Raw genomic sequence first — 22,474 nt, 5'->3', positions numbered from 1 at the left:
AAATTGGATACCTGCTCATCAGAAACATAAGTAGTCACTATGAGCAGAACAGTCATGGGCATCGTCAATTGATTAACAGAAACAAATCAGCATGGTTGCCTCTGAAAAATTGATTCTACATGATTGGATCTCCCCACAGCATGTCTGAATTAGATTTATTCATTTATTGCATTTTTATACTGTCCAATAGCCAAAGCTCTTGTTACACATGTTTGCCAGATTATGCAGGAAGTTCTCTGGCCATCACTGCTGGCCCTACGGAAATGTGGTGCTGATGCAATTCAGCTGATCAAAGTGGGAAGCTAAATCAAAACATCTTGTGAACATTTGGAGCTCCAGCCATATGGAGCTATTCTCAGCAGTAATCCCACTATGGTGGGACCACAGAATTGGCATTTATTCTGAAATCCCCTTGGGACTTTAGTGTTAGTTTGTAACACTTGCAGTCGCAATGCTTGAGATGCAAATACTCAGTGTATCCAACCCATTTTTTTAACCAGGAAACATAGACATAGATATATCCCTAGAACTTTGACTCTAGAAACTTCCACATTGCCCAGGCAAAGTATGTCAAGGAAAAGTTCAGCTGTGCAGTGCAATAAAGATGTATGTGGGCTGTCCTCTTTTGGTACACACAACAGATGGGGCTTCCACTTTTCTGCAACAAATAGAGGACCTCAGGATATATGTGAATGCCTCAATTTCTGCCTCACTCTTATTGTAACTATGCCATCCCAGGCACAGCCCTTTTAATTAACCTCCATTATGCAAAAAAGCATTAACACACAATAGCAAGTTTTAAATTTACGTATCCCCACCCAAGGTATCCACATGAAATCCCTCTTGCACACCATATACCTTTGCACTAGGCACTCATGTCAAGAAAGCTTAGGTCATCCAAGTACCCTAGATACTCCTTCATCCCTCTTTTGATCCTAGGGGAAAACCCTCAGTTTCCCAAGGTTTGAAAAAGGATTTATTTCCAGTAAATTTCCAGGATTTATTATTTTCAGCTTCATCTCCCATTGTTAGCTTTCCCCACATAGTCTAGGGGAGGTGGAAGTGAGGATTATCTTCCCCCTCCAGCTGTACTTTCATAATTTTGTACTCAGAAAGTTAGGGCATCACCAGCCCTCCGTCCTACATAATTACCTTTCTGTTCCTCAAGAGAGTGTGCTTTGAGGTCTAGGATACATAGGGATCCATAATTCATAAGGAGCAGTCCCTGTAATTCTGGTGTTCTGGTCCACAAAATGAACTCCTGAATCACAATAAGCCTCCACAGAAAAATATTCTTTTATACTCTGTGCCTTGCAATAAGTAATATTTGCATTTCAATCCCTTCTCGTTAATCTGTCCTTCCTTCTCCCCACTAATGCTAATGAGGTTTACAGGTCAAGGTATTTGCGTTCAGGTCCTTATCTCCACCCAGTTAGAGCCCTTATGTGTCCTTTTTGCACCCTGTCTTATTTGGAGGCAGCTTCTCCTTTTCCTCTCTCCCAAAACAATCACATGCTGCTCTATTCATTTCAGTCCTTCTCTCCATCCCAAGAATCTTCCATTTAGTTAACTAAATAGCTTTCGATCCCATTAGAATGTTCCCCACGTACTTACTTTCCCTATTTTTGTAAGAAACTATATTCGATTCCTCATCTTAGGGAGCCCAACTTCAGGTCTGTTGCTTGTCTGTCCCTGTCCCCCCTCCCCACTTCCCCTCGCTATCCCTGGGCCCCCTGATTCCTGACATGGCGCACTGTGGCTGTGTCCAAATACATGTCAAGTGGTACATGTGTATGCTTGCATAGGAGAACACATGGTAACAGTTCCATTTTGGTCTAAAGAATTATTTGGGAAATGTGTATTAATACGCTCTTTTTCTTTAGTGAGGAAGAGAGTTATAAAAGTGAACAAAAGAAAGAAATCTAGGATACAATACATCTTGTTGGTGTCTCTTTAAAAACTGCTTCCTCAAACTCTTTGTTTTATACTGTGTTTGTCCAAAAGACAAGCATAGTATAAAAGGATGACCCTCCCCTTTATCTTCAATCATGTAAAAGCAACTCTAGTGACATGTTGCTAAAACTCTGGGATCACTATCAACCTGACCTGGAGGAGAATTCCATCCAAATCTCAAGTACAGCTACTGGGTTCAGAGCATTCGCAAGACCCATCCAATTAGTCATCTCAAGGGAAAATTGGTTGGAGCATGAAAAACTGCATGCTACTCAGCATTCTGTCATTAGTTTTGCAGCTCATGATTCATATCACATCAGTCAGTCTTCTTCACCAGAGGCGGCTCTATGTTTGAGCAAAGGGAGCAGTGACTCCCTGCCTGTCCTCCTTGTGACAGAGAGATCCCCTCCACAACCAGGTACATTTGCTCCACTGCTTCCAAGTGCCACACATGGTCTTCACCTGGACTCCTCTGGCAATCTCAGTAGAATATTGACCATCTGCCCTGTCCTCTGTCCCACCAGCCCCAATGGGCACCAGCCAACACTGTTCTTCACTCTTTTCCATTTGTCAGTTTAGATACTAACCTTACGATCAGGCCAGTTGTACTTTTCAAAGACATATTCGTAGTCTTCCATAGCTCCATCAGTGATCAGCATGATGGCCTGGTTACAAAGGCCCCCTTGACCAGCACCTCTGAACTACAAACAGAATGGAGCCACAGTGATCAGTATATACAGAGCTCAACATTTCTCCGAAAAACACAAACAAGGATTAAATACGTTTAGATGGACAGGTACAGGCTTATTAAGCACATTTGCTAAATTATAGCCTTATCTAAAAGTCCTTAAGGCAAAATTCCCATCTGAGTGAGAGTTCTGCGCAGAAGCACAACCTTGAAAAGAACTTCATGATTCAGAATGCACTAGCAAAGGATCGAGACCAGAGGTTAATTTGCAAAATGAGAGGTGCTGGGATTCAAGCCTTTAAAAAAAAAAGCCCTTTCTCCAATACCAGTAATATGAGGTCTTCAGATGATTACTACTTGTGGTGAGAGGAAGGAACTCTCCACATGCTCAGAGGCATACTTCATAACTATTTCATATGACCCATATGTATTTACTTTGGCACAGAAAATAGATCCTGTGACACAGCCCTGATCCTGTGACACAGCCCTGATAAACTCTGGCTCAAATTAAGCCATGATCCAGAGCATCAAATTGTTACTCTTTTTTTTTTTTGTAGAAGGTCCACATGTCCTTTCTCAAGGTTGCGGTTCTACTTGAAGCACAATATTTTTATTTATTTATTTATTTATTTATTACATTTTTATACCGCCCAATAGCCGAAGCTCTCTGGGCGGTTCACAATTTTTGCTCGCACGACTTAGAAAAACAGCTTCCAAATAGTGCATATGTCATGTGTAACGTATTCGTGCAAGGGTAATAGGCACCTGTTCAGTATCCCAGTTAGCAATGAGCAAACTTTGACATGTTCACACAGCATTCTGTGAACTTTTTAAAGTTTTTACATATCACAAATAGTTCTCTAGATGGAGAATAGGATAGATGTACGTGACCACTAACTATCTTCCCAACAACTCAAGAACAGGAACAATAACCTTGCTGGGTTTCATCTATCAGTAGTCAAAAGAAAAGAAAAAAACTGAAACCAAAAAAATGTTTAAGTCTGAGGAAGACAAATGTTCTCCCTACCACATCTCTCCTCCCATCAAATACTGGAATATTATTATTCTTTAATATAATTATTTAATGGGTTTGCATTAATTTTCCTATTGTGGAGGCAGGCATTTTACTGATAATAAATTTATTGAAAATTGGACTTTCTGAAAATAAAAATAGGACTTTTGCCAATCCCAAATGTAAGGAATGTGTTGCTTTTGCATGGGTTTACGGCTTGCTGGTACTACCATCATTATCAACTCTGCATGTTTATTTGGGGTGGGGTTTTTTTTGGTCTTCATAGCTTCCCAGTAATGCAATTGTGCTGTATGGTGCTGATGAAATGTAATACCCCTGGCTTGTCTATTGCTAGCTGAAACACCACTTGCTAAGGCTACACATCATCCAATGGTGCAGAAGGATTGTATTTTACTGGTGCAAAGCAGAGCATTTCCAAGTTAACTCATTCCATTCACTCAATATGACTCCAAGGCTTCGGGTTTTATTTGTGTAATGAGTGAACTTGACTCAGGGAATATATTCAATTTAATTATGTCATTTTCGGGCTTCACATTAAAAGGCTCTCATTCTAATGCCTCCATTCTAACCCCTTTCACCTCTCCTGTCATTTGGAAAGCAGACACAATCAATCATGTTATACTCTCAAACCACGGAAAAAATTGGCATAATGCTGAAAGACGAAGGACAAAGTTCTGATTAGATGCAATACCCAACTCAACAGTATCACCACTGAGGAAACAGAGTTCTGCATGAGACAAGACCCTGATCTATTGGGGTCACCTCTCCTCACAGAACCTTAGCTACATATTTTACTTTTTGACTCCACAAGGCAGATCTGTAACCCATCGTTCTTTGTTGTAATGACATCACTGCTGTCTTGAGTCAAACACTTAATATATATGTGTATATAAATCAACATTCCTAAAATAACAGTGTCCAAACATGTCACTATCATCCGCTCTGTTGCAATTTCAGCCAACATGCTCATCAGCAGCTTTTGGCGCTGTCACAAAATGTTTTTGTCATCAGTATCTAGAGCATTTCCTTCCTTCTACTCCAATGAGTTGCCAGAATAGTCACAATGCTGCAGGACACAGAAGAGAGTATGCACTAAAAAAAGAGAGGGAACTCCTAGGCCCACAAAATGTCTTACCTCCCTCAGGATTCTGAAAGCTTCTGTCAGGGCTTTGCTCACCGTCCCAACCCCTTTTGGTTGTAATTCGTCCACCAGCTGCTTGAAGTGCTGAGCGAAGACAACAAGAACGATATTATCATAGCACCAATGGGAGCGTGAGGCAGAGAATAATGCAGGGATGACAACACACTGGAAAAGCCATCCAAAGAGCTCATGTACAAGTAGGTTTCCCCATTGACTTCAGCACTGGGACAGCTCCATGCTTGGAAATGGAGGAGTGCAATTCCTTTAAGGCTGGTGTTATGTGGTCTCTGTAAAATGTACCCACCAGCAGTCTAGCTGCTGCATTTTGCATTAGCTGCAACTTCCGAGTCATCTTCAAGGGCAGCCCCAAGTAGAGTGCATTGCAGTAGTCTAATCAGGAAGTTACCAGTGCTTGCACCACTGTGGCTAGGTTGACCCTGTCCAGGAAAGGCCGTAGCTGGCGGATCAGCCGAAGCTGACCCCAAGTACTCCGTGCCATGGAGTCTACCTGGGCCTCCAGTGACAATGATGGATCTAGGAGTACTCCCAAGCTACATACCTGCTCCTTCAGAGGGAGCACCACTTCATCCAGAACTGAAGATAGTAAGAATCTTTTGCTTTCATGGGAACTGCATGCAGACTGAAGCTCCCATAAGAAGTTGCTGTACCAGGCAACTGGTACAGGACCCAGTTTAAAGTAGAGACTTAGGTAATCTAAGTTAACCAGGACACTGCCTTAAACTATGTTATTTTATTTGTTTTAATGTATAAAACATCCCCCAGAATTGTTGTTTTTAAATGCATACTGTTGTTTTTATACTGTTTTTTATGTTTTTGATGGTTTTTAAATTTTGTATACTTTTAATGTTTACCATTTTTAATTGTTTTAAACCGCCCAGAGAGCTTCGGCTGTGGGGAGGTATATAAATGTAATAAAATTAATTAATTAATCCACTAGAGCAGTGCACGTAACATTTTAAAACCAAAGCAAATATAAAAGCCGTATAATTACAAATTAAAAGGCAAAAAAAGAAGAAGCAATGACAACTCTTCAATCAGCAAACAAATCAAAAACACAAACAATTCAATTTTTAAAATAAAATTACATTAAAAAATTAGATGTTAGAATTCTATACTGTTAACATGTTAAAATGCCTGGGCAAAAAGGAACAAAGAATACAAAGCCGGCACCAATCGTATCTCCTTTGGGAGGGCATTCCAAAGTCAGGGTGCCACCACAGAGAACACCCTATCATTTGTAAATACGTAGTGCATTTCCCCCCCACTGATGGCACCTGGCAAAGGGCCTCCTCTGAATTGCTTATAAAGCATGGGCAGAATATTATAGGAGGAAGCAGCTATTCAGGTGTTGGGGGCCAAACCCTTTAGGGCTTTAAAGGTGATAGCTAGCACCTTGAATTGCCCTGAGTAGCAAAGAGGGACTATTTTTCCTTCCAGCCCAGTATTGCCGACTTTGTCTGACAGCAGCTTTCCTGGGTTTCAGGCAGAGAAAGGTCTTTCCTGACCTGTTTCCCCCACTATGTGTCAAGTATTATTGCCAAGGTTTTAACTATTTTACCATAATCGGATTTTATTATGGTTTTATTGGTATTTGTATTATTGTCATGTGTAAGCGGCTTTGTGCTCCTGCTTTAGAGGAAGAGAGGAATATAAGGACTGTGAATAATAAAATTAAAAATAATTAAAATATTGCTGTTAATACATCTCTGATTTTGAAATGCACTATCACATCTATCAAGGAACAACAGAACAAACAGCAGTCTTCAGCTTTTCCAGATCTGGAAGTCATTCTGAACCCCAATCTCCAAGATGGAAGTTCATTTGCTTTTAGATCACCAGTCCCTATATGCCAGGATGCAATAAAGTTGTCCCTTCAAGCCTAGTACTTACTTCTCTGTTATCTCTGTCAGCTTGAACCAGGATCCCCTTAAAACAGGATTCAATGTAATGAACATAATCATTGTACTGCAAAGACAAAAGGGAGAAAATGTGGCAACTGTCAAAGGAACTTTTGAAAAGAGCTATAAAAGCATTAGCAGATATTGTCATGAATAAAGAACAGCCTCTACAGCTGCACAATGTCATCATGGCTTTGAGAGCTCAGCATAAATTTTAAAATGCAGGATTCAACAAAATACCTTCCCATGCTTTGGAGAAATAAATCTAGATAAGGATGCATACTAGGCATTTCTTTCACTAAAACTCCAACAATATGTAGTGGCAACAAAAAGCAATTTAGGACCTAGCTAACCCTGGCTAACAATGTCCCATTTCCTTCCCCAAGATTTGAAATTCATTTTGTTTTCCAAAAGGAATGTAAATCATGATTTGTCTTCCTCACCCATTCATGCCCCCTGTCCCTTGGCTGAACCAAGTAGCCTTGTTTACATTTGAAAAAGTTCAGAGTGGACATTTTCTTCCTCAACTGTTAGTGGCCCACATGTTGTTGCTGTTCCTGATAGTAATATGATTTTATACTGAGAATATTTTGCAAGCTGCATTGAGAACCTTTTGAGGCTATAAAGTGAGATATAAGGATTCTGGATAAATCAATAACCAAACATTGTGACAATGGTATAATCGCATTACCTAGTCCCATCAAATTAATTATTTGATAATCAAGTATAGAAATGGAAACCAAAGTGCTAATGGTTATTCTAGTCTTATAATTGTAGATAGAATACTCTGGCCACCCAACTCTTTCACGTAGGACCTGGAGCTGTTGGGTGCTGCCTGCTTGCTTGCATAAAAATCAGTAGCATCCCTAAACTGATGAGACAACAATCCAATTCTCTGATTTGGACCCAGAGATAAATAAATAAAATAAATAATTTGCTACAGACATTTCTTAACTCAAAGCATACTATTTATGTAGCAAATGTAGATCGTGCTGAAAAGTGACTCGCTTGAGAACAGAAGCTTGTAACATTTAGGAATGCCAGCAGAATCTGTTTGGGTGTGTGGGGAGCTCAACAAGTTGTCATCTGCTTGCCCCCCTCCCCAGACTTTGGTCCAAGTGGAGGAAAGAGAGGAAAAGCACCACAAAAGCACCCCCCGGACTTCGGTCCATTTGGACATCCCCACCATTCTCATTCCAGGTGTTTCTCCATCCCCACCCCTGAGTGATCAGTTAGCCGCTTTGCCCATTTGTATTCTACTCTTTTGGAAGGTGGGGGGATGCAAGGATTCTCTTGCCTTTTAATCCCATGAAAATTGCTCTTGAGGGCAAATACTCTGTCCAAGCCTGTTCAAATTCTTAATCTGATAGCGAGGACTATTTTTAGCAGCTGCCATCAGTTCCTGGTACAGATAACCAAAGCCAGAGATGCCTTAGGGTAAATACTCTAAAGTAATTTCTGTCTGAAACAAGCACAAGCCAAGGGAAAATTTTTGTCAAGACCAGATTCATCGCTGTCTCCCTGAGTTCTGGGGGTATGTGGGCATAAGGCCCTTTGCAAGAAAATGTGAAGCGAAAGCAATCAAGTTAGTCTCTTTCATAAAGCAAAAGGGCAATGTTAAATTACATCTGCTTAGGGGTTGAGTAAAAGCATCCAGCCCTGCCCTTCCTTAGACCAGCCTTCCTCAACCTGGTACCCTCCAGATGTGTCAGACTAAAATCCCCAACTTCTCCCAGCCAGATGGGGATACAGTCCACAGGATAGACTGAACAGCTCATGCAGTGTAGGAATTACACAGAAAGGTCAAAGGGCTATTTCTGCAACGACTTGGAACCAATCAGTGGAAGGAGGCTTTAAGAAGGCAGGTTGGCTGTCAGAGGTGCGAGGCAGCTGCCCAGCCAAAGCTCTTGACAGGATCAACTAAAAATCTAGTGGTGACTCCGAGGGAGAGGATGTTTGCAATGAGGAAAGGTGCATCACACTCACGGCAATGACATTGACAAAGTCATTCTCTCCGAGCGTGTCCAAAATGGTGATGATGGTGTGTTTGGCAATGGTCAGTCGCAGACCCTTCATGCTCCCACTGATGTCCACCACAATTACAATATCTTTGGGTGATGTAGCTGCCTGGATGTACCTTGACAGGAACAGAAAAGGAAAGCAGTAAGAATAAAGTAAATGGAAGAGTGGGCGAAAGGGAAGATTCTGGCCATATCACAGAACACCTCCCTAGGCTGAGAAAGTGATGAATACCTAAACATATGGTACAGTCTGGGGAAGATATATGTTCTTTTCCAATTTGACTTAACACTCCTAGAATTGTTTCCTGCTAAAAACATAACTGAAGCTGTGCTGCTAACAGACTGAAATCTTATATACACCACCCTGGAGATAGTCCCACTGAATTCAGTGTGACTGTCTTCTAAGTAAGATTGTACTGTTATTAGATTTTCTTTGTTGCTCCAAGAAACAGAAGCCGAGAGTGCTGCGGAGTTAACTAATGTGAAAGAAGAAATTGTAAATCTTGACTAACTGAAAGCTGAGATCTACTTTTAACAACTCTGATCTTGTCAAGATGCAGAAATAATGTATACATGCTTTTATAACCTTGACAATCCATGTCCACTTCTCATATCACACTGATGGCATAAAACCCATGGCAGGAGGGCTCCTTCCCATTGAAAATGGTAGTGCAAGAAGCCTTGTGGGAGGAGCTCATACTATGGGCCCTCCCAATACCAGCCTTACTTCTCATGAAACATCCATCACTATAAAGCACTTCATTATTATACATTTTTTTCTCCAGGGTAACTTGCATTCCCCTAATCTTTGTAGTACACGACTATGCTTTTATTTCTGGCTCCTGCAAGGAAGGTGACCAAAACATCAGACTTCAGGGGGGTGAAGGACCACCTGCCATGATAAGGAAAGGCTAAAACTTTTGGGCAAGACCAAATCTGATATGATCCCCTTATCTGAAAGCACAAGAGGAGCTAAACAGATAGAACAACTGAAGCTAACATGATTGTCAAGAAATTCTGCCATCAAAATGACTCCCCCCCCCCCCGCCCGAATTCCTCTTTTTAATTTTTTTTTCTGTTTAACATTGTTAGTGGATTACAGGGAGGTGAAAAGCTGACCTGATTGATAATTTCATCTGGAAAAATAAATGGCAAAGAATAGAAGCCTACATTATGCCGCTGCTTTACATAATGGAGGTTTACCTGTCCTTAATAGATTTTCAGGCTTTTCAGTTATCTTAGATGGCAATATGGTTCTCTGGGGATATTAATCCTATAGGGCTAAATCCAATGTTATGCATCGGGCATCCACTCACGCAACAGGAGTTTTCCTTTCCCTCCTCCAGCCTGAAGTGCCTGTATGCCCCCAAATCTTCTTCAGTGGGTCCCCAAACCCTCTGGAGCAGATCTGGGGCACACATGGTGTCGTAAATCACCAGCGTTAGCGAGATAAGCAAGCTGGAAACATCAGTAAATAGTCTGAGGTCGAAAACCAAAAGTATTCATCAGAAACTGCGTCAAACAATACTGGGTTCAGGAAAGCACCAAAGAGTAGTCAGACTCTGGTCCAAGATCAGGTTATGTTCAGGAGCTGGTATGCAAGGAACAAGGGCAAAGGCACAGAAGTACAACAATTGCTTCCAGCACCACTGAGGAGCAATGGCATGTCTTATATTGGGATGGTGGAGATTAGGAATTGTTGTCAGCTGCATTGGCCTGCAGCTGGCTTCTGCCTGTTCCTGTGAAGGGCCACTCTCCACACATTCCCAGGCTCAGCTGTTCCTCCTTCCCTCTTTATCCCGAGCTGAGGCACAACACACAGGAGGGTACAGGGGAAAGCGGAAACTCCATGTGCAAGTGTATGTGTGCATGCACGTATATAACACACACACACACACTTACTTTGAAGGGTTAATTTTAACATTATCCTTAGAAACAGTGACATGAAAAAGGAGAGAATAAAATAGAATGGAGAATTCCTTGAAAGCATTTAGGGCGTGGCTCAGATGGAAGTGAACAGTTGGAAGGCAGAACCATCTTAATCCAATGTGTTAAGAAGGCAACTTTAGCTACCTAAGCACTTAAATCCTGCATGCCAATGAGGAGAATTAACTACATCTCCACTGAAAAGATGCACGGCAAGGCTTGTACACTCACCATTCAGAGTTCCTTAAATCACATTAAAGGATGAAGAGGGGGCCACTGAGTGTAAGCTAAACAGCTACAGAATACTGCAGGACCAGGTTAAGCCAACGTTGACAGAATAAGGAAGAATCAACATTTAAGGACCAAGCACAAAAGCATGAAATCTTTTCAAAAACTCTCACCAGCCTCGATTTCTGCAGTCAAAGGAGAGGACTCCATTTTCATCAGGTGTCCATTTGATTCCTGAAGAGACACCAAAAGAATTTTGCTATTGGTCTGTTGCACAGATCAAAACAACAAGACCAACAATTGAATCATCAGAAATGGAGTCCTTGCTCAGAAGCTTCCACAGCATTATAATATCACTACAGTTCCATATTCTCAATATTCTTTTCAAGATGGAGCAACTGGAACTGTTCACAATATCCCATAGTGTGTTTTCAATTTTTGTTTTAGTCATTCCTAATGTTGAATGTGTTTTTCTTCACCACACTGGCACTTTTAGTGCAGCTAGCATCTCAATATCTCTTCCATGGGAAATCTAATTGCTATTATTGATGTCTTTATACACCACTGTCGATGCACATGGTGCTTTATGGAGTGACATATAGAAGAACAGGCCCTTGCACGAAAATAGTGTGTGATCTACCTTTAGGGGAGGGAGATGGAATGAGCGTAGTGGGGAGGAGAAGCAAAGATAATGTCTTCCACCATATGGAAAACCTGATGGCATCCTGGTAATTTAGGGGATACATGACAGGCTTCCTAAAGAAAGAAGGAGTAAGCTAAAGTCTTCATAGAAGCAGGGGATTTTGAGTAGGGACTTGGGGGGTGGAGGGAGTTACAGCCAATTGAAATCCTATTAGAATAGGATCCTATCAGGACCAGCTGAAGCCATTTTGCTGCGTGAAGAAGACAAGATGGTATTCCCCAACCCACCCCCACCTTCCATGTATAGAAACCAACTGGATTGGCAGCTGAAGCTTAGTTCAACACTGGCTATGGGACAATGTTCTCCACCACATAGTAAACTTAAGAAAAGCATGGTAGTTTAGGGGATGCAGGACAGGCTGTGTGGCATACCCAGCTCTGTCCTCCAATGGAAAGGAAAGGCCAGTGGGCTCAGGAGAAATGGTTACTCCTTCTGGCCTCTTTGCCTAATGGTAGGGCCAGCCCTGGTCATATGAGCATGGGAAACTACCTTATACCAAGTCAGACTATTTGTCCACCTAGCACAGTATTGTCAATTCCAAGTGGCAGCAGTTTATCTCATTACTTCTTACCCAATTCCTTTAACTGGAGAAGCTGGGACCTTCTGCATGTGTTCAATCATCAGCTATGTTTCTCCCCTCACTGGGCATGCCACCACAGAAAAGGAACAGTTCATTGTAGGGTTGGGCATGGGAGTCAGGGCCTTTTTCATGGAGGCCCGCAAATTAAAGAAAGTTCTCCCTGACAAGAAAGCCATCAAACACTTTCCTCTTTTGCATTTAAGTGGGGTCTTGATTATGTGCGTTTTAATTGTGATCTAATGGATTTTGAAGTTTTGTGTTTTTTATTTGTTCTATGTGTTGTCAGATGCTTTGAATATTTTACAGAAAGGTAGGATAGAAATGTATTAGATAAATAACCCAGATCCTGCAATGTAGAGCAGAACAAAATCTGTAAACCTTGAAGTCACTATTTATTGTCCAGAAAACAACGGGGGGGGGAATCATATTTGTAAAACAAAATACTGTTCTGAGGCTACTGCAATCCCATAACACTTATATGAGATGGGAGTAAGTCCAACTGACAAAGAGAAATAGATTAAAGGGTCATCAGCTATATGGGCAGGCTTATAATCTTATTAAATTACTATCTATGCTTCATATGCAGGAAACAAGTACAAAGAAAGGAAAGTGAAACACTTCTGGGTCCCATTTATTTTAGCAAGAAATACTTAGGCGTCCACTTAACTCTTCCATGAAAACCAGTAGGATTTGCAGCCATATCGTAGACAAGTTGCTAACAAGCTTCCCCACTGAGGTTAATATGCATAGTGCAGAGGTGGGTGGAGAACATGGAGCTTCCAGATGTTGGTGGACTGCAACTTCCATTAGTCCTAGTCAGCATAGCCAACAATGAGGGATGCTGGTAGTTGCAACCCAACAACACCTGGAGGGCCACACATTCCCTTTTGCTGGCACAGAGGATCACAGTCACAAAGGGGTTTGATACTGACTGATTCATCCACTTTGTGTGTGTCAATAGCAGCTACCAAAACCGATTCTGGTTTAGTGTGCTCGTTTTAGAATGTTTTTAGGATGTTTTAAGGATTTTTTAAATCATGTATACTATATTTTTAATCAGCTTTTTGTGTGTTTTATAATATTTACTGTTGTTCCCCACCTTGATCCAAGTGGAGAGGCGGGTAAGAAATATTATTATTATTATTATCATCATCATCATTATTCCTGGCATCATTTTTTTTTAAAAAAATCCTGAGTAAAGGCCAAGAAGGAATGAGACCTTTTACCTGGGTAAAGCCTGAAGAATCCTGTAGAGCTGCCAAAGTATTGCCAAGTGAGAGTTGGATCTCTTTCAAAATTTTCCACAAACACAGGATTCAGTGCTTCAGACATATAAACCCCATTCAAAATATCAGGGTCTGTGACAAAAAGAAGGAACAACAATTTTTAACAAAATGAATGAGGAAGAAGTAAAAGAACTGTAGAGGTTACAGATGCACCAACAAATTCTTCCCTCTGCAGTCATGATGGATAGATGCCTAAGATATACAAATATTATGAAGCTGCTTCATACCAACTAAAGCCTTTGATCCATCTACGGCAGCCTTTTCTATGACTGGCAGCTTCGTAGAAGATCTTTCTCAGTCTTGCTATCTGAGCTCATTTAATTAAAGACACTAGAGACTGACTCCAAGATCTAAAGCCAAACTGCACATTACACTGGGGGAACCTATGAGTGATCTTGCATTGTTGTGGTTAGTTGTTGTTGTTGTTATTTATTCTAAATGCAGCTATGGCCTAAAGCCAACATAAGGTTAGCAGGAAAACTTGCTGTGCTAGGGGAGCTCTGCTGCCTTTTCCTGCTACACAGGTGGTTGTGCAAGCAGTAGCAGGCCACTTTGTAAACCTACAATTCACAATCAGTTACACAACTGGTTGCACAGCTGGAACTTCGGTTAGATTCTCTGCTTGCACCTAGTTCAGAAATTGGTTTCTTTTAGCACATAAGTCACTTGTGCTAGTAGAATGACACTGATGGGGATACAACCCCAGTGTTTGTGTCTGTGCCCTAATTTGAACAGGGAAGTAGTGTAGCACTTGGAGGCTTTCTTGCCTGCTCTATTTACCTGATATAAATCATCAAATTCCTGCTGTCATTTGCAACATAGGAGGAAAATACAGGAGGCTATATACTAGTTGTATTTCATATACACACACACACACACACACACACACACTTCTAAGCAACAGCAGCTGGGGGATGGATTTAGATCAGGATAATGGAGTGGGGGGGGAAGGGTTAAATGTGCCATCTCAAGAGCTACTTCCCTGATTGAATTTGCAGCTCCTGCTGCCCCACAATAATACTGAACAGTCAGTTACAGATCTTTTGGCCCAGCCTGCCCAACCCGGTGTCCTTCAGATAGGCCGGACTGCAACTCCCATCATTCCCAGCCAATGGCCACGCTGGCTGGGAATTGTGGGAGTTGCGGTCCATCAGGACACTGAGCAAGAAACCATGCCACAGAGTAAATGCATACAACATGCAAGCCTATAGTCGAATCCGCTTCTCTTCCTCCGTTCCTAAGGTTGCCAGCTGGGTTTTGTTGCTTCAGCTGTGGTTTTGTTGCCACCTTAACAATAGAATCAAAGCTGTACCTTTGTTGTAGACATTCGTTGGAAGCTGTATATCACTGTATGTTGTGTTCACCAGCAGGTTGTTGAAGTGCTCATTTGGTTCCAGAATGAATTCATCACCAAGCTCCACATAATTATCTTTCTCATCCTTTTCGTTAATGCGAATAGCGTTGTAATAATCAAACTGGCAATGAATAAAAAATATACATGAATAAAGGATATTCAAAAAGGGGGAAAGTAGCAGGAAGCATATGAGATTTCAGCAGCTAAACCTCATGTTGGTCATTAGACAGGCTTTGGCCTGAGAGGGCCAAGATAGTTCCTGGATTCAGTTCAAATCAGGAATGTGACTGGCAATAATTGAATCACCATAAACACAAGGATTTCTATGTCAAATTACAATGCTGTTCTATGCAGGTCTATTCAGAAGTATGGGCCATTATGTTCAATGGTGCTTCCTCCCAGGAAAGTTTGTTTAGGGCTGCAGTCTGACAGTGCAATCCTATACATGTCTACCCAGATGTAAGGTAAGCGTGTTTAAGATTGCAGCTGAAATGTCCTGGCTTCACTTAGTGACTAGTTACATAACCATTCCATTGATAGATCAGACTACCAAGTCTAGTGCTGGAAAATGTCAGAATGGGGTCCTTCAAATGTGTATAGAAAGAGGGAGAGGGAGTCATGAGGCTTCAAAACTTGATTAGGTTATTCACAGGACTCACCTCGAAGAATGAATGAATTAATATCAGCCATTTCTTACAGACAGAAGCTCTTGTCAAGCTTCTGACCACGATACAAATGAACATACATAGGGGGCTGCCTGAGGCAGCTCCCACTGACTCTCACTTCCATGTATTCACTTGTACTGTTTGCACATAGATTATACACATATATCCAGGAGAGTCTCGTGGCTCCAATGTCAGTGGGGCAGTGAATCCACTCTGGGTTTCAGTCAGAACTTTAAAGGAGCTATCCAAGGTGCATCTCAGGACTTTAGAGTTCTGACTGAAACCCGGAGCAGATTCACCACCGCATTGACATCAGAGCCACCAGCCTCCACTGCATACAAGTGAAGCGCGTATTGTTGTGATCAATTTATATTTCTATCCCATCCTTCCTCCAGGGCCGCTACGCAGTTCTGCCCACATATTATTACAACAACCCTGCAAGTAGGTTAGGCTGAGCCATAATGAGTGTGTGCCGAATCAACTGGCAGATCCATGCACTCTGTTTCCCTGCCACTAAAGGCCCAACTGAAGTAAACACGAATGGGCTGCTAGGAAGGAGCACTACTTCTGAGTTCTCCCCACTGCTTTATAAGCAGCCAATGGAATGGCAAAGCAGGAGGAGCAGTCCTGGCAGCTTAACACCGTGAAGGCTCAGGAAAGAGCTCTGGGGAGCAGTAGAGGTGAGGGCACTCTGAAAACAAGGTCTTGGAGCTTTGGGAGAGGGACCCCTTTTCTCTATCCCCCATGATGAACAGGGCCTCTCTGCTCTGGTATGAAAGGGAGCTCAGTTCAGTCCTCCGCAACAAGAGGAAATGGACACACAGCTATGAGAGTATTACAGGCTGGCTGAAAATCACCCATGAACTTGAAGGTTGGGCAAGGATTTGAGCCTAGCTATCCCTGCTCCTAAGCCTGACACTACTAAATTCTGTAGGTTTATGAACATCTGATTTAAGATCCTCCTTTTTCTAGGGTCTGGATTGCACATAGTTACATATATGTAGGCACATCAATTCCATGCAAATAGTATACTTGAATGTATACTTGGGGAGGGGCCCAGGACATAGCCCTGATTAGCTCCATCCATGCATTCATGTTAACACAAATGAATAGGGCTTTACATATCAATAAACCATATAAATCCACTTTCCAAGTTATATGATTTGGTTGATAATAAAATGCATATAATATCTGTTCACCTGAATAGCCCAAGGACAGACTCAAGGATTTCAACCAAATTCCTAGATTCTGGATTCCTCAATTCCAATCAAACTGCTGGTTTTAACTGACCTGAAGTCAGTTTCAGATTACTACATAAAATTATGAGAGCAATAGGTCAACTTTTTAATGTAACGTATAAAATGACTGATATTAAACCTATAGATAGGGTGACCATATGGAAAGGAGGACAGGGCTCCTGGATCTTTAACAGTTGTATAGAAAAGAGAATTTCAGCAGGTGTCATTTGTAAGCATGCAGCACCTACTGAAATTCCCTCTACATCACAACAGCTAAAAGTGCAGGAGACCTGCCCTCTTTTGTAGAGTGACCAGATATAAAAGAGGGCAGGGCTCCTGCAGCTTTAACTGTTGTGATGAAGAGGGAATTTCAGTAGGTGCTGCATGCATACAAATGACACCTGCAGAAACTCCCTTTTCTATACAACTGTTAAAGAAACAGGAGCCCAATCCTCCTTTCCATATGGTCACCCTACTCATAGACAACACCTAACACCCTCTCTCCAACAGAGGTTGGATATTGTATTTGAGCTCAGGGATACTTCTTGGATTTTTGGCAGGTGTACCTTGTTTCATTCACAGATGAGATAACTTACTCCAGCTGAAATTTCCCCTTCTATATCACCGTTAAGGGTGCAAAAGCCCTATTCTTTTTTGAATCTATAAAAGTGGAATGAGCCACATGGTTTCTGCCTGTGCTGCACATTTCTTGCAGATAGGGGGATTCTGAATTACCTACATTCTAAGACCTATTTTATATTCTACTGGATTTACCGCTGATGACTGTCAAACGTATAGCTGAATTTCAATCCTCCAGACAGCCTTGGCAACACAGAATGCCTAGGTAATTGGCACTTCTGCTAACTGGCTATCTACAGTTGCAGAGTGGCATCCTGGGAGCTCATTAGATGCCACAGTTCAAATATCAGGACTATTGATAGCTGGGATGAACGATATATTGCATTTATTTGTAGATGCTCTTAAAAATGACCTCTACAACAGCTTCCTGCCTAGACTCTCCACATCCATGATTTGTACTCTTTGGTAACAAATTGAATCATCTATTTGCCACTGGCTCAGATATTAAACTAGTGAACAGGGGTCTGTATCAAAACAACTAAACTCAAAGGCCACCTTGGGATCCTGTTTAATAAATCAACTCATTACCTTGACAGTGTTATCCAGAGAGATCTGATTGGTGGGGGTTACCAAATTATTAGACAATTTCAAACATTTTTTTGTTGCATCTTTCATAAACGCACCATCGCTTACAGGGAATGGAGTTCATAGCCAAATAGCAGCTCAAAATAGAATTACGCCTTCCTTTTTCCACAGTCCTTCATTCTGAATTCTTTTGATTCTCCCAACCACCCAAAAACCTCACTTCCTTCCCCTACTCCCCAAACAAGTCCTTTTGTCAGGATTCTTCAATACTCAGTAATAATATCATATAATTAACGTTTATACAGAGCATTCAAAAATACTGGCAATTTGTACCCAACAAAAAGACTTTGACAAAAATAGGACAGTGTTGGTTGTTGTTTTTAGCAAATTGCACTGGAGCTAAGCTCAAGATTAATTTTATTCCACAATCATTTCACTGTAAAACGCAGGGCCCCAATCCACATATGTAAAGTATACGTGAATTCAGTCATAGATGCCTAGGCTCCATTCAGTCCTTCAGGTGAATGCCTGAAGAGCAGGAGAAGGGGCAATGAGCACATTCCAGACCCTTTATCCCAACATTTCACTGAACATGTGAACAGGCTAATTATGTAAACACAATTATGTTAAACTAGGAATATTATCCCTTGTATCCTGCTCTGCTGGTGCTTGAGGTTCACAACTCACAGGGTCATGTCAAAGTCATGGCCTGGCTCTCAAGCAGAAATCAGCACCCTGAAAAGCTCCCGGTGAGCCCGTGAAAAATATTCCAACAGGGAGCTGAAGCCACCTGAGGCCTTATGAAAGCAGGCAAGGCCTGTTCTGCATTGGGCCCCACCAGCTTGAAGAAGCCAGCGGTGTTGTAGCTTAAAGGGCCCTGGCTATATTTATTTATTGCATTTCTATTCCACCCAATAGCTGAAGCTCTCTGGGCAGTTCACAAAAATTAAAACCATGAAGACAATTCAAAGTATAAAACAAACAGTATAAAAACACAGTATAGAAGTACAATATAAAAGCACAACCAGGATAAAACCAAGCAGCAATGCAGAGATTAATACAGACTTAAAATGCAGATTTTAAATAGCAAAGTTTTAAAAACTATGATAAACTATTAAAATACTGGGAAAATACAAAGGTCTCCACCTGGCGTTGAAAAGAATATAACATAGGTGCCAGGCATAGGCCCTCCTCCTGGAAGCCACCTGCCTCACTTCCTTTGGCAGGGGCTCACAGAGAAGGACCCTTGAGGATGATCTTAGGGTCTGGGCAGGTACATATGGGAGGAGGCATTCCTTCAGATAACCAGGCCCCAAGCCGTTTAGGGCTTTGAATGTTAATACCAGCACTTTAAATCTGGCCCGGACCTGAACCGACATGATATGGTCTCGTTGGCCAGTCCCTGTTAACAAACGTGCTGCCCTGTTTTGCACCAGAAACATTTGGATTCTGCAAAGTCTAGAACAGGAGCAGGCAGATGGGTGTCCTCCAGATGTTTTTAACTATAGTTACCATAATCCTTAACACTGTCTATGTTGACTGTGGATGATGGGAACAGCAGCCCAAAATATCTGGAGGCAGAGGCCTAGAAAGCGGGGGGAGAGATGCTGGGCCTATCCTCTGAGTCCGAAGGTCAGAAGGTCATGGGAGAAGGGACCCATGGTTCTCCCTTGGGAAAAGTGACCTGAATCTTGTCTTCATCTGAGTTTTCCTCAGACCACTGTGGGACCCCAAGGTCAGGGGCCAAGACAACCAGTTAACCTTCAACAAAAATCAGTTTCATACTCAGCAATTTCTCTTACATCTTTTTGATATAGGGAGTTTGAGAAATGATAAATGCTGGAAATGTTTAAAAGCAACTCTGGTCCATGTGATTTGGAAGTGCACTATTACCAAATCGTTATGGAAAATATGACATTAACAGAATCAATTAATCCTGTACTCTAATTTAATCACCTCATTTTGGGATATATTCCAGCAAGCTAGAATGTTTCTGCCGTACTCTGGATTGTCAGAGCATTGCTTGTAGCAAAGCATATTATTTTACAGTTCTAGAAATCACATTCTGTGTCAATAATTGAAAATTGGATGGAACATTAACGTTTAGACCTGTCCATTAAAGAAGGAATCATGTACTACAGGAGAGATAAATCAGAGACACTTAAATACAATTTGGCAGCCTTTACTAGAATTGTTCACTAATTGAACATTATTCTTTGGCTGAATCAAAAAGTTCCCCTCCCCCATTTCCTTTAATTTAATATTTTCTCATTACTTTAGAACTCTTGTCTTTTAGAAAGCCAATGTTGACTGAGTAACAGAACTAAGGGGCAGAAATTTGCTAAATTGGGAGATAACTAAACACTCTCTCTGATTGTACTACTGAAATTTGTACTAATCTCTTAATGTTCAGTAAAATATTAACAAAATAGTGCTTTGGCTATATTTAGTGCCAAAATATTTTACTCCCAGTAGGTAGCTGCATATTATAGGTGGATATTGTATGTATATGCAAGTTTCCAAATCACGCAGGAGCCCCTGTCTTGTCCTACTCAGGCAAGTCCTACTCAGGTCGATAAATCCTACTCATAAACAAGTTACGAATATAAATTATGCAGGGATGCAGGTGCTGTGGGACTTGGCCAGTGCTGGGTTTGTGTCTTTATGGGAAAGACCATCAAACCTGTGACATTCACATGACAAATACACTCCATATTACTGTCCTGCCTGGCCTGTAGGATGCTCGAAGGTGCAGATCAGGTATAAACAGAGAGATGATCAATCCAAGGTCAGAACACATGCAGTCAATCAGTCCAGAGGGTCAGCCAATAATAGGAGTAGTCACAAAACAGGCAAAGGTCAAAACACAGGTAAACAGTCAGTACGTTACACAGTCCGGAGGCAGAGTCGGTAGGCAGTTCAAAGGTCAAGAAACAGGATATCAGGCAGAGTCACGGTACAGGAAACCCAATACAAGGTGGGTGGACCAAAGTTGTTCCAACACTGGCTGATTCCAAATGCAGGCTTTTAAGCCCAAAGCCTGTTGGACCCCACCCAGAGCTCAGCTGTAGTAATCAAAGCTCTCCTTTCAGAGCCCTGCTCCTGAGGAGACCCTTTCTCCCTGAGGAGACCTTTTCTGCAGGCGAGTACTCCATCGCACAGGAGCCTTACTCGCCTGTCGCTTGAGGCGACGTCACTCCCGGGGGTCAGGGGGGTGCTCAGCCTCTGCCTCAGAGCCAGAGTCCCTTTCTCCTGGCAGGGATGGTCCTGCAACTACCTCCCCTGAGGGCTCACGCTCCTGTGGGTCTGATGGTGGTCTTGGGTCTGGGGCTTCAGCTTCTGGGGTACCCTGGGCTTCTGGAGCCTCTAGCTCCTCCTTCAAGGAGGACTCCTCAAGTAGGGGCATGACAATTACACAGGAATGGCATTTGCTTTGCTCAACAGCACACCATGAAGCCTTAGTTCACAAGGCTACTTACTGATCTCCAGTGGAGGCTGGTGGCTCTGACGTCAGTGAGACAGAGAATCCACTCCCGGTTTCGGTCAGAACTCTAAAGGAGCTATCCAAGCTGTGAAGGTTTACCAGCTCAGAGAGAACTAGGCCATAAATCAAAGGTGGGAAAGCTGTGGCCCTCCAGATGTTTCTGGACTACAGCTCCCATCATCCCTGACCAATGGGCATGTTGAATGGTGCTGGTGTGAGTTGTAGGGCAGCAGCACCTGGGGGTCCATAGCTTCCCACCGCTGGCATAGAGGACTAGGTGCTTTAGAGGCAGGCCTTTCCCTTCCTGCTCGGCACGGCAGATCATATAAATTAAGTCCTTGTCATTAGAGGATATGAATAATAACATATTTATTTATTTATTACCTGCCTCTCCCTCTGGATCGAGGTGAGGAACAACACAGAATACAAAATATTATAAAATACATTAAACTGATTATACATAAAACACAATGAACTTGGAATGAACAGTTGAATAAATGAACTTACCACCAACGATGAGTTGAATTCATGATATAGATCTGCGTCTTCTGCTGCTTCAACCAACCGCTAGAAAACAATTTTTGAAAATCACAGAAGAAAAATGAAGAACCACAGTGGACATAAAGGACATGACTCTCTAAAAGCATTACTAAGAGAGGGAAAGAAAACTGAATTAAAAATAACGGGAGGCCAAGTGGCTCTTGTTTAGGGGAACCACATTTTCTCCCAAGGAAGGCTCTGTGCCTTTCACAGGTGCAAGAAAGGCACATGCCAGGTCCAGCTTTTCTCAACATGGAGATGTGGTGGTAAGGAAAGCCTCACCTGTTAAATTTCCATGGCAATTCTGCCTCTGCCCTCCATACCTTGCTCACCCCAAACTAAAGTGTTACAGAAGGGCAAAGAGTGCTTTATAATTCTATGCAAATCTTTCTTGCTAGATGGATAAATTTAGCAGGTTGCATTCTCGACCTCTCAGGGTTGGCTCCAGCAGTCCCTTTTCAGGCTTACCGAGCACGTGATTTACAGAGAGAAAATAAATATAACACAGAAGCAGCATCGAAAGTGCATTTTTCTGTTGAAATGGAACCCGG

General features: G+C 42.0%; 1 protein-coding gene across 1 annotated transcript in view; it reads right to left on the bottom strand.

Moving 5' to 3' along the window:
* CACNA2D4 (calcium voltage-gated channel auxiliary subunit alpha2delta 4) overlaps nt 1-22,474 on the bottom strand; it is a 177,753-nt gene that overhangs the window by 137,779 nt on the left and 17,500 nt on the right. Inside the window, exons 4-11 of the mRNA XM_063134531.1 lie at nt 21,891-21,950; nt 14,791-14,953; nt 13,419-13,550; nt 11,083-11,143; nt 8,721-8,871; nt 6,727-6,801; nt 4,810-4,899; nt 2,541-2,654 (exon numbers count right to left, since the gene is read on the bottom strand). Of these exons, the coding sequence (XP_062990601.1) occupies nt 2,541-2,654; nt 4,810-4,899; nt 6,727-6,801; nt 8,721-8,871; nt 11,083-11,143; nt 13,419-13,550; nt 14,791-14,953; nt 21,891-21,950 (846 nt within the window). The remainder of the gene's footprint in view (nt 1-2,540; nt 2,655-4,809; nt 4,900-6,726; nt 6,802-8,720; nt 8,872-11,082; nt 11,144-13,418; nt 13,551-14,790; nt 14,954-21,890; nt 21,951-22,474) is intronic.

Source organism: Elgaria multicarinata, chromosome 9 (assembly GCF_023053635.1).
Source record: "Elgaria multicarinata webbii isolate HBS135686 ecotype San Diego chromosome 9, rElgMul1.1.pri, whole genome shotgun sequence".
In the NCBI taxonomy this organism is placed as follows: Eukaryota; Metazoa; Chordata; class Lepidosauria; order Squamata; family Anguidae; genus Elgaria; species Elgaria multicarinata.
The sequence above is the reverse complement of the archived record's forward strand: the minus strand, read 5'-3'. Positions and strand labels throughout refer to the sequence as shown.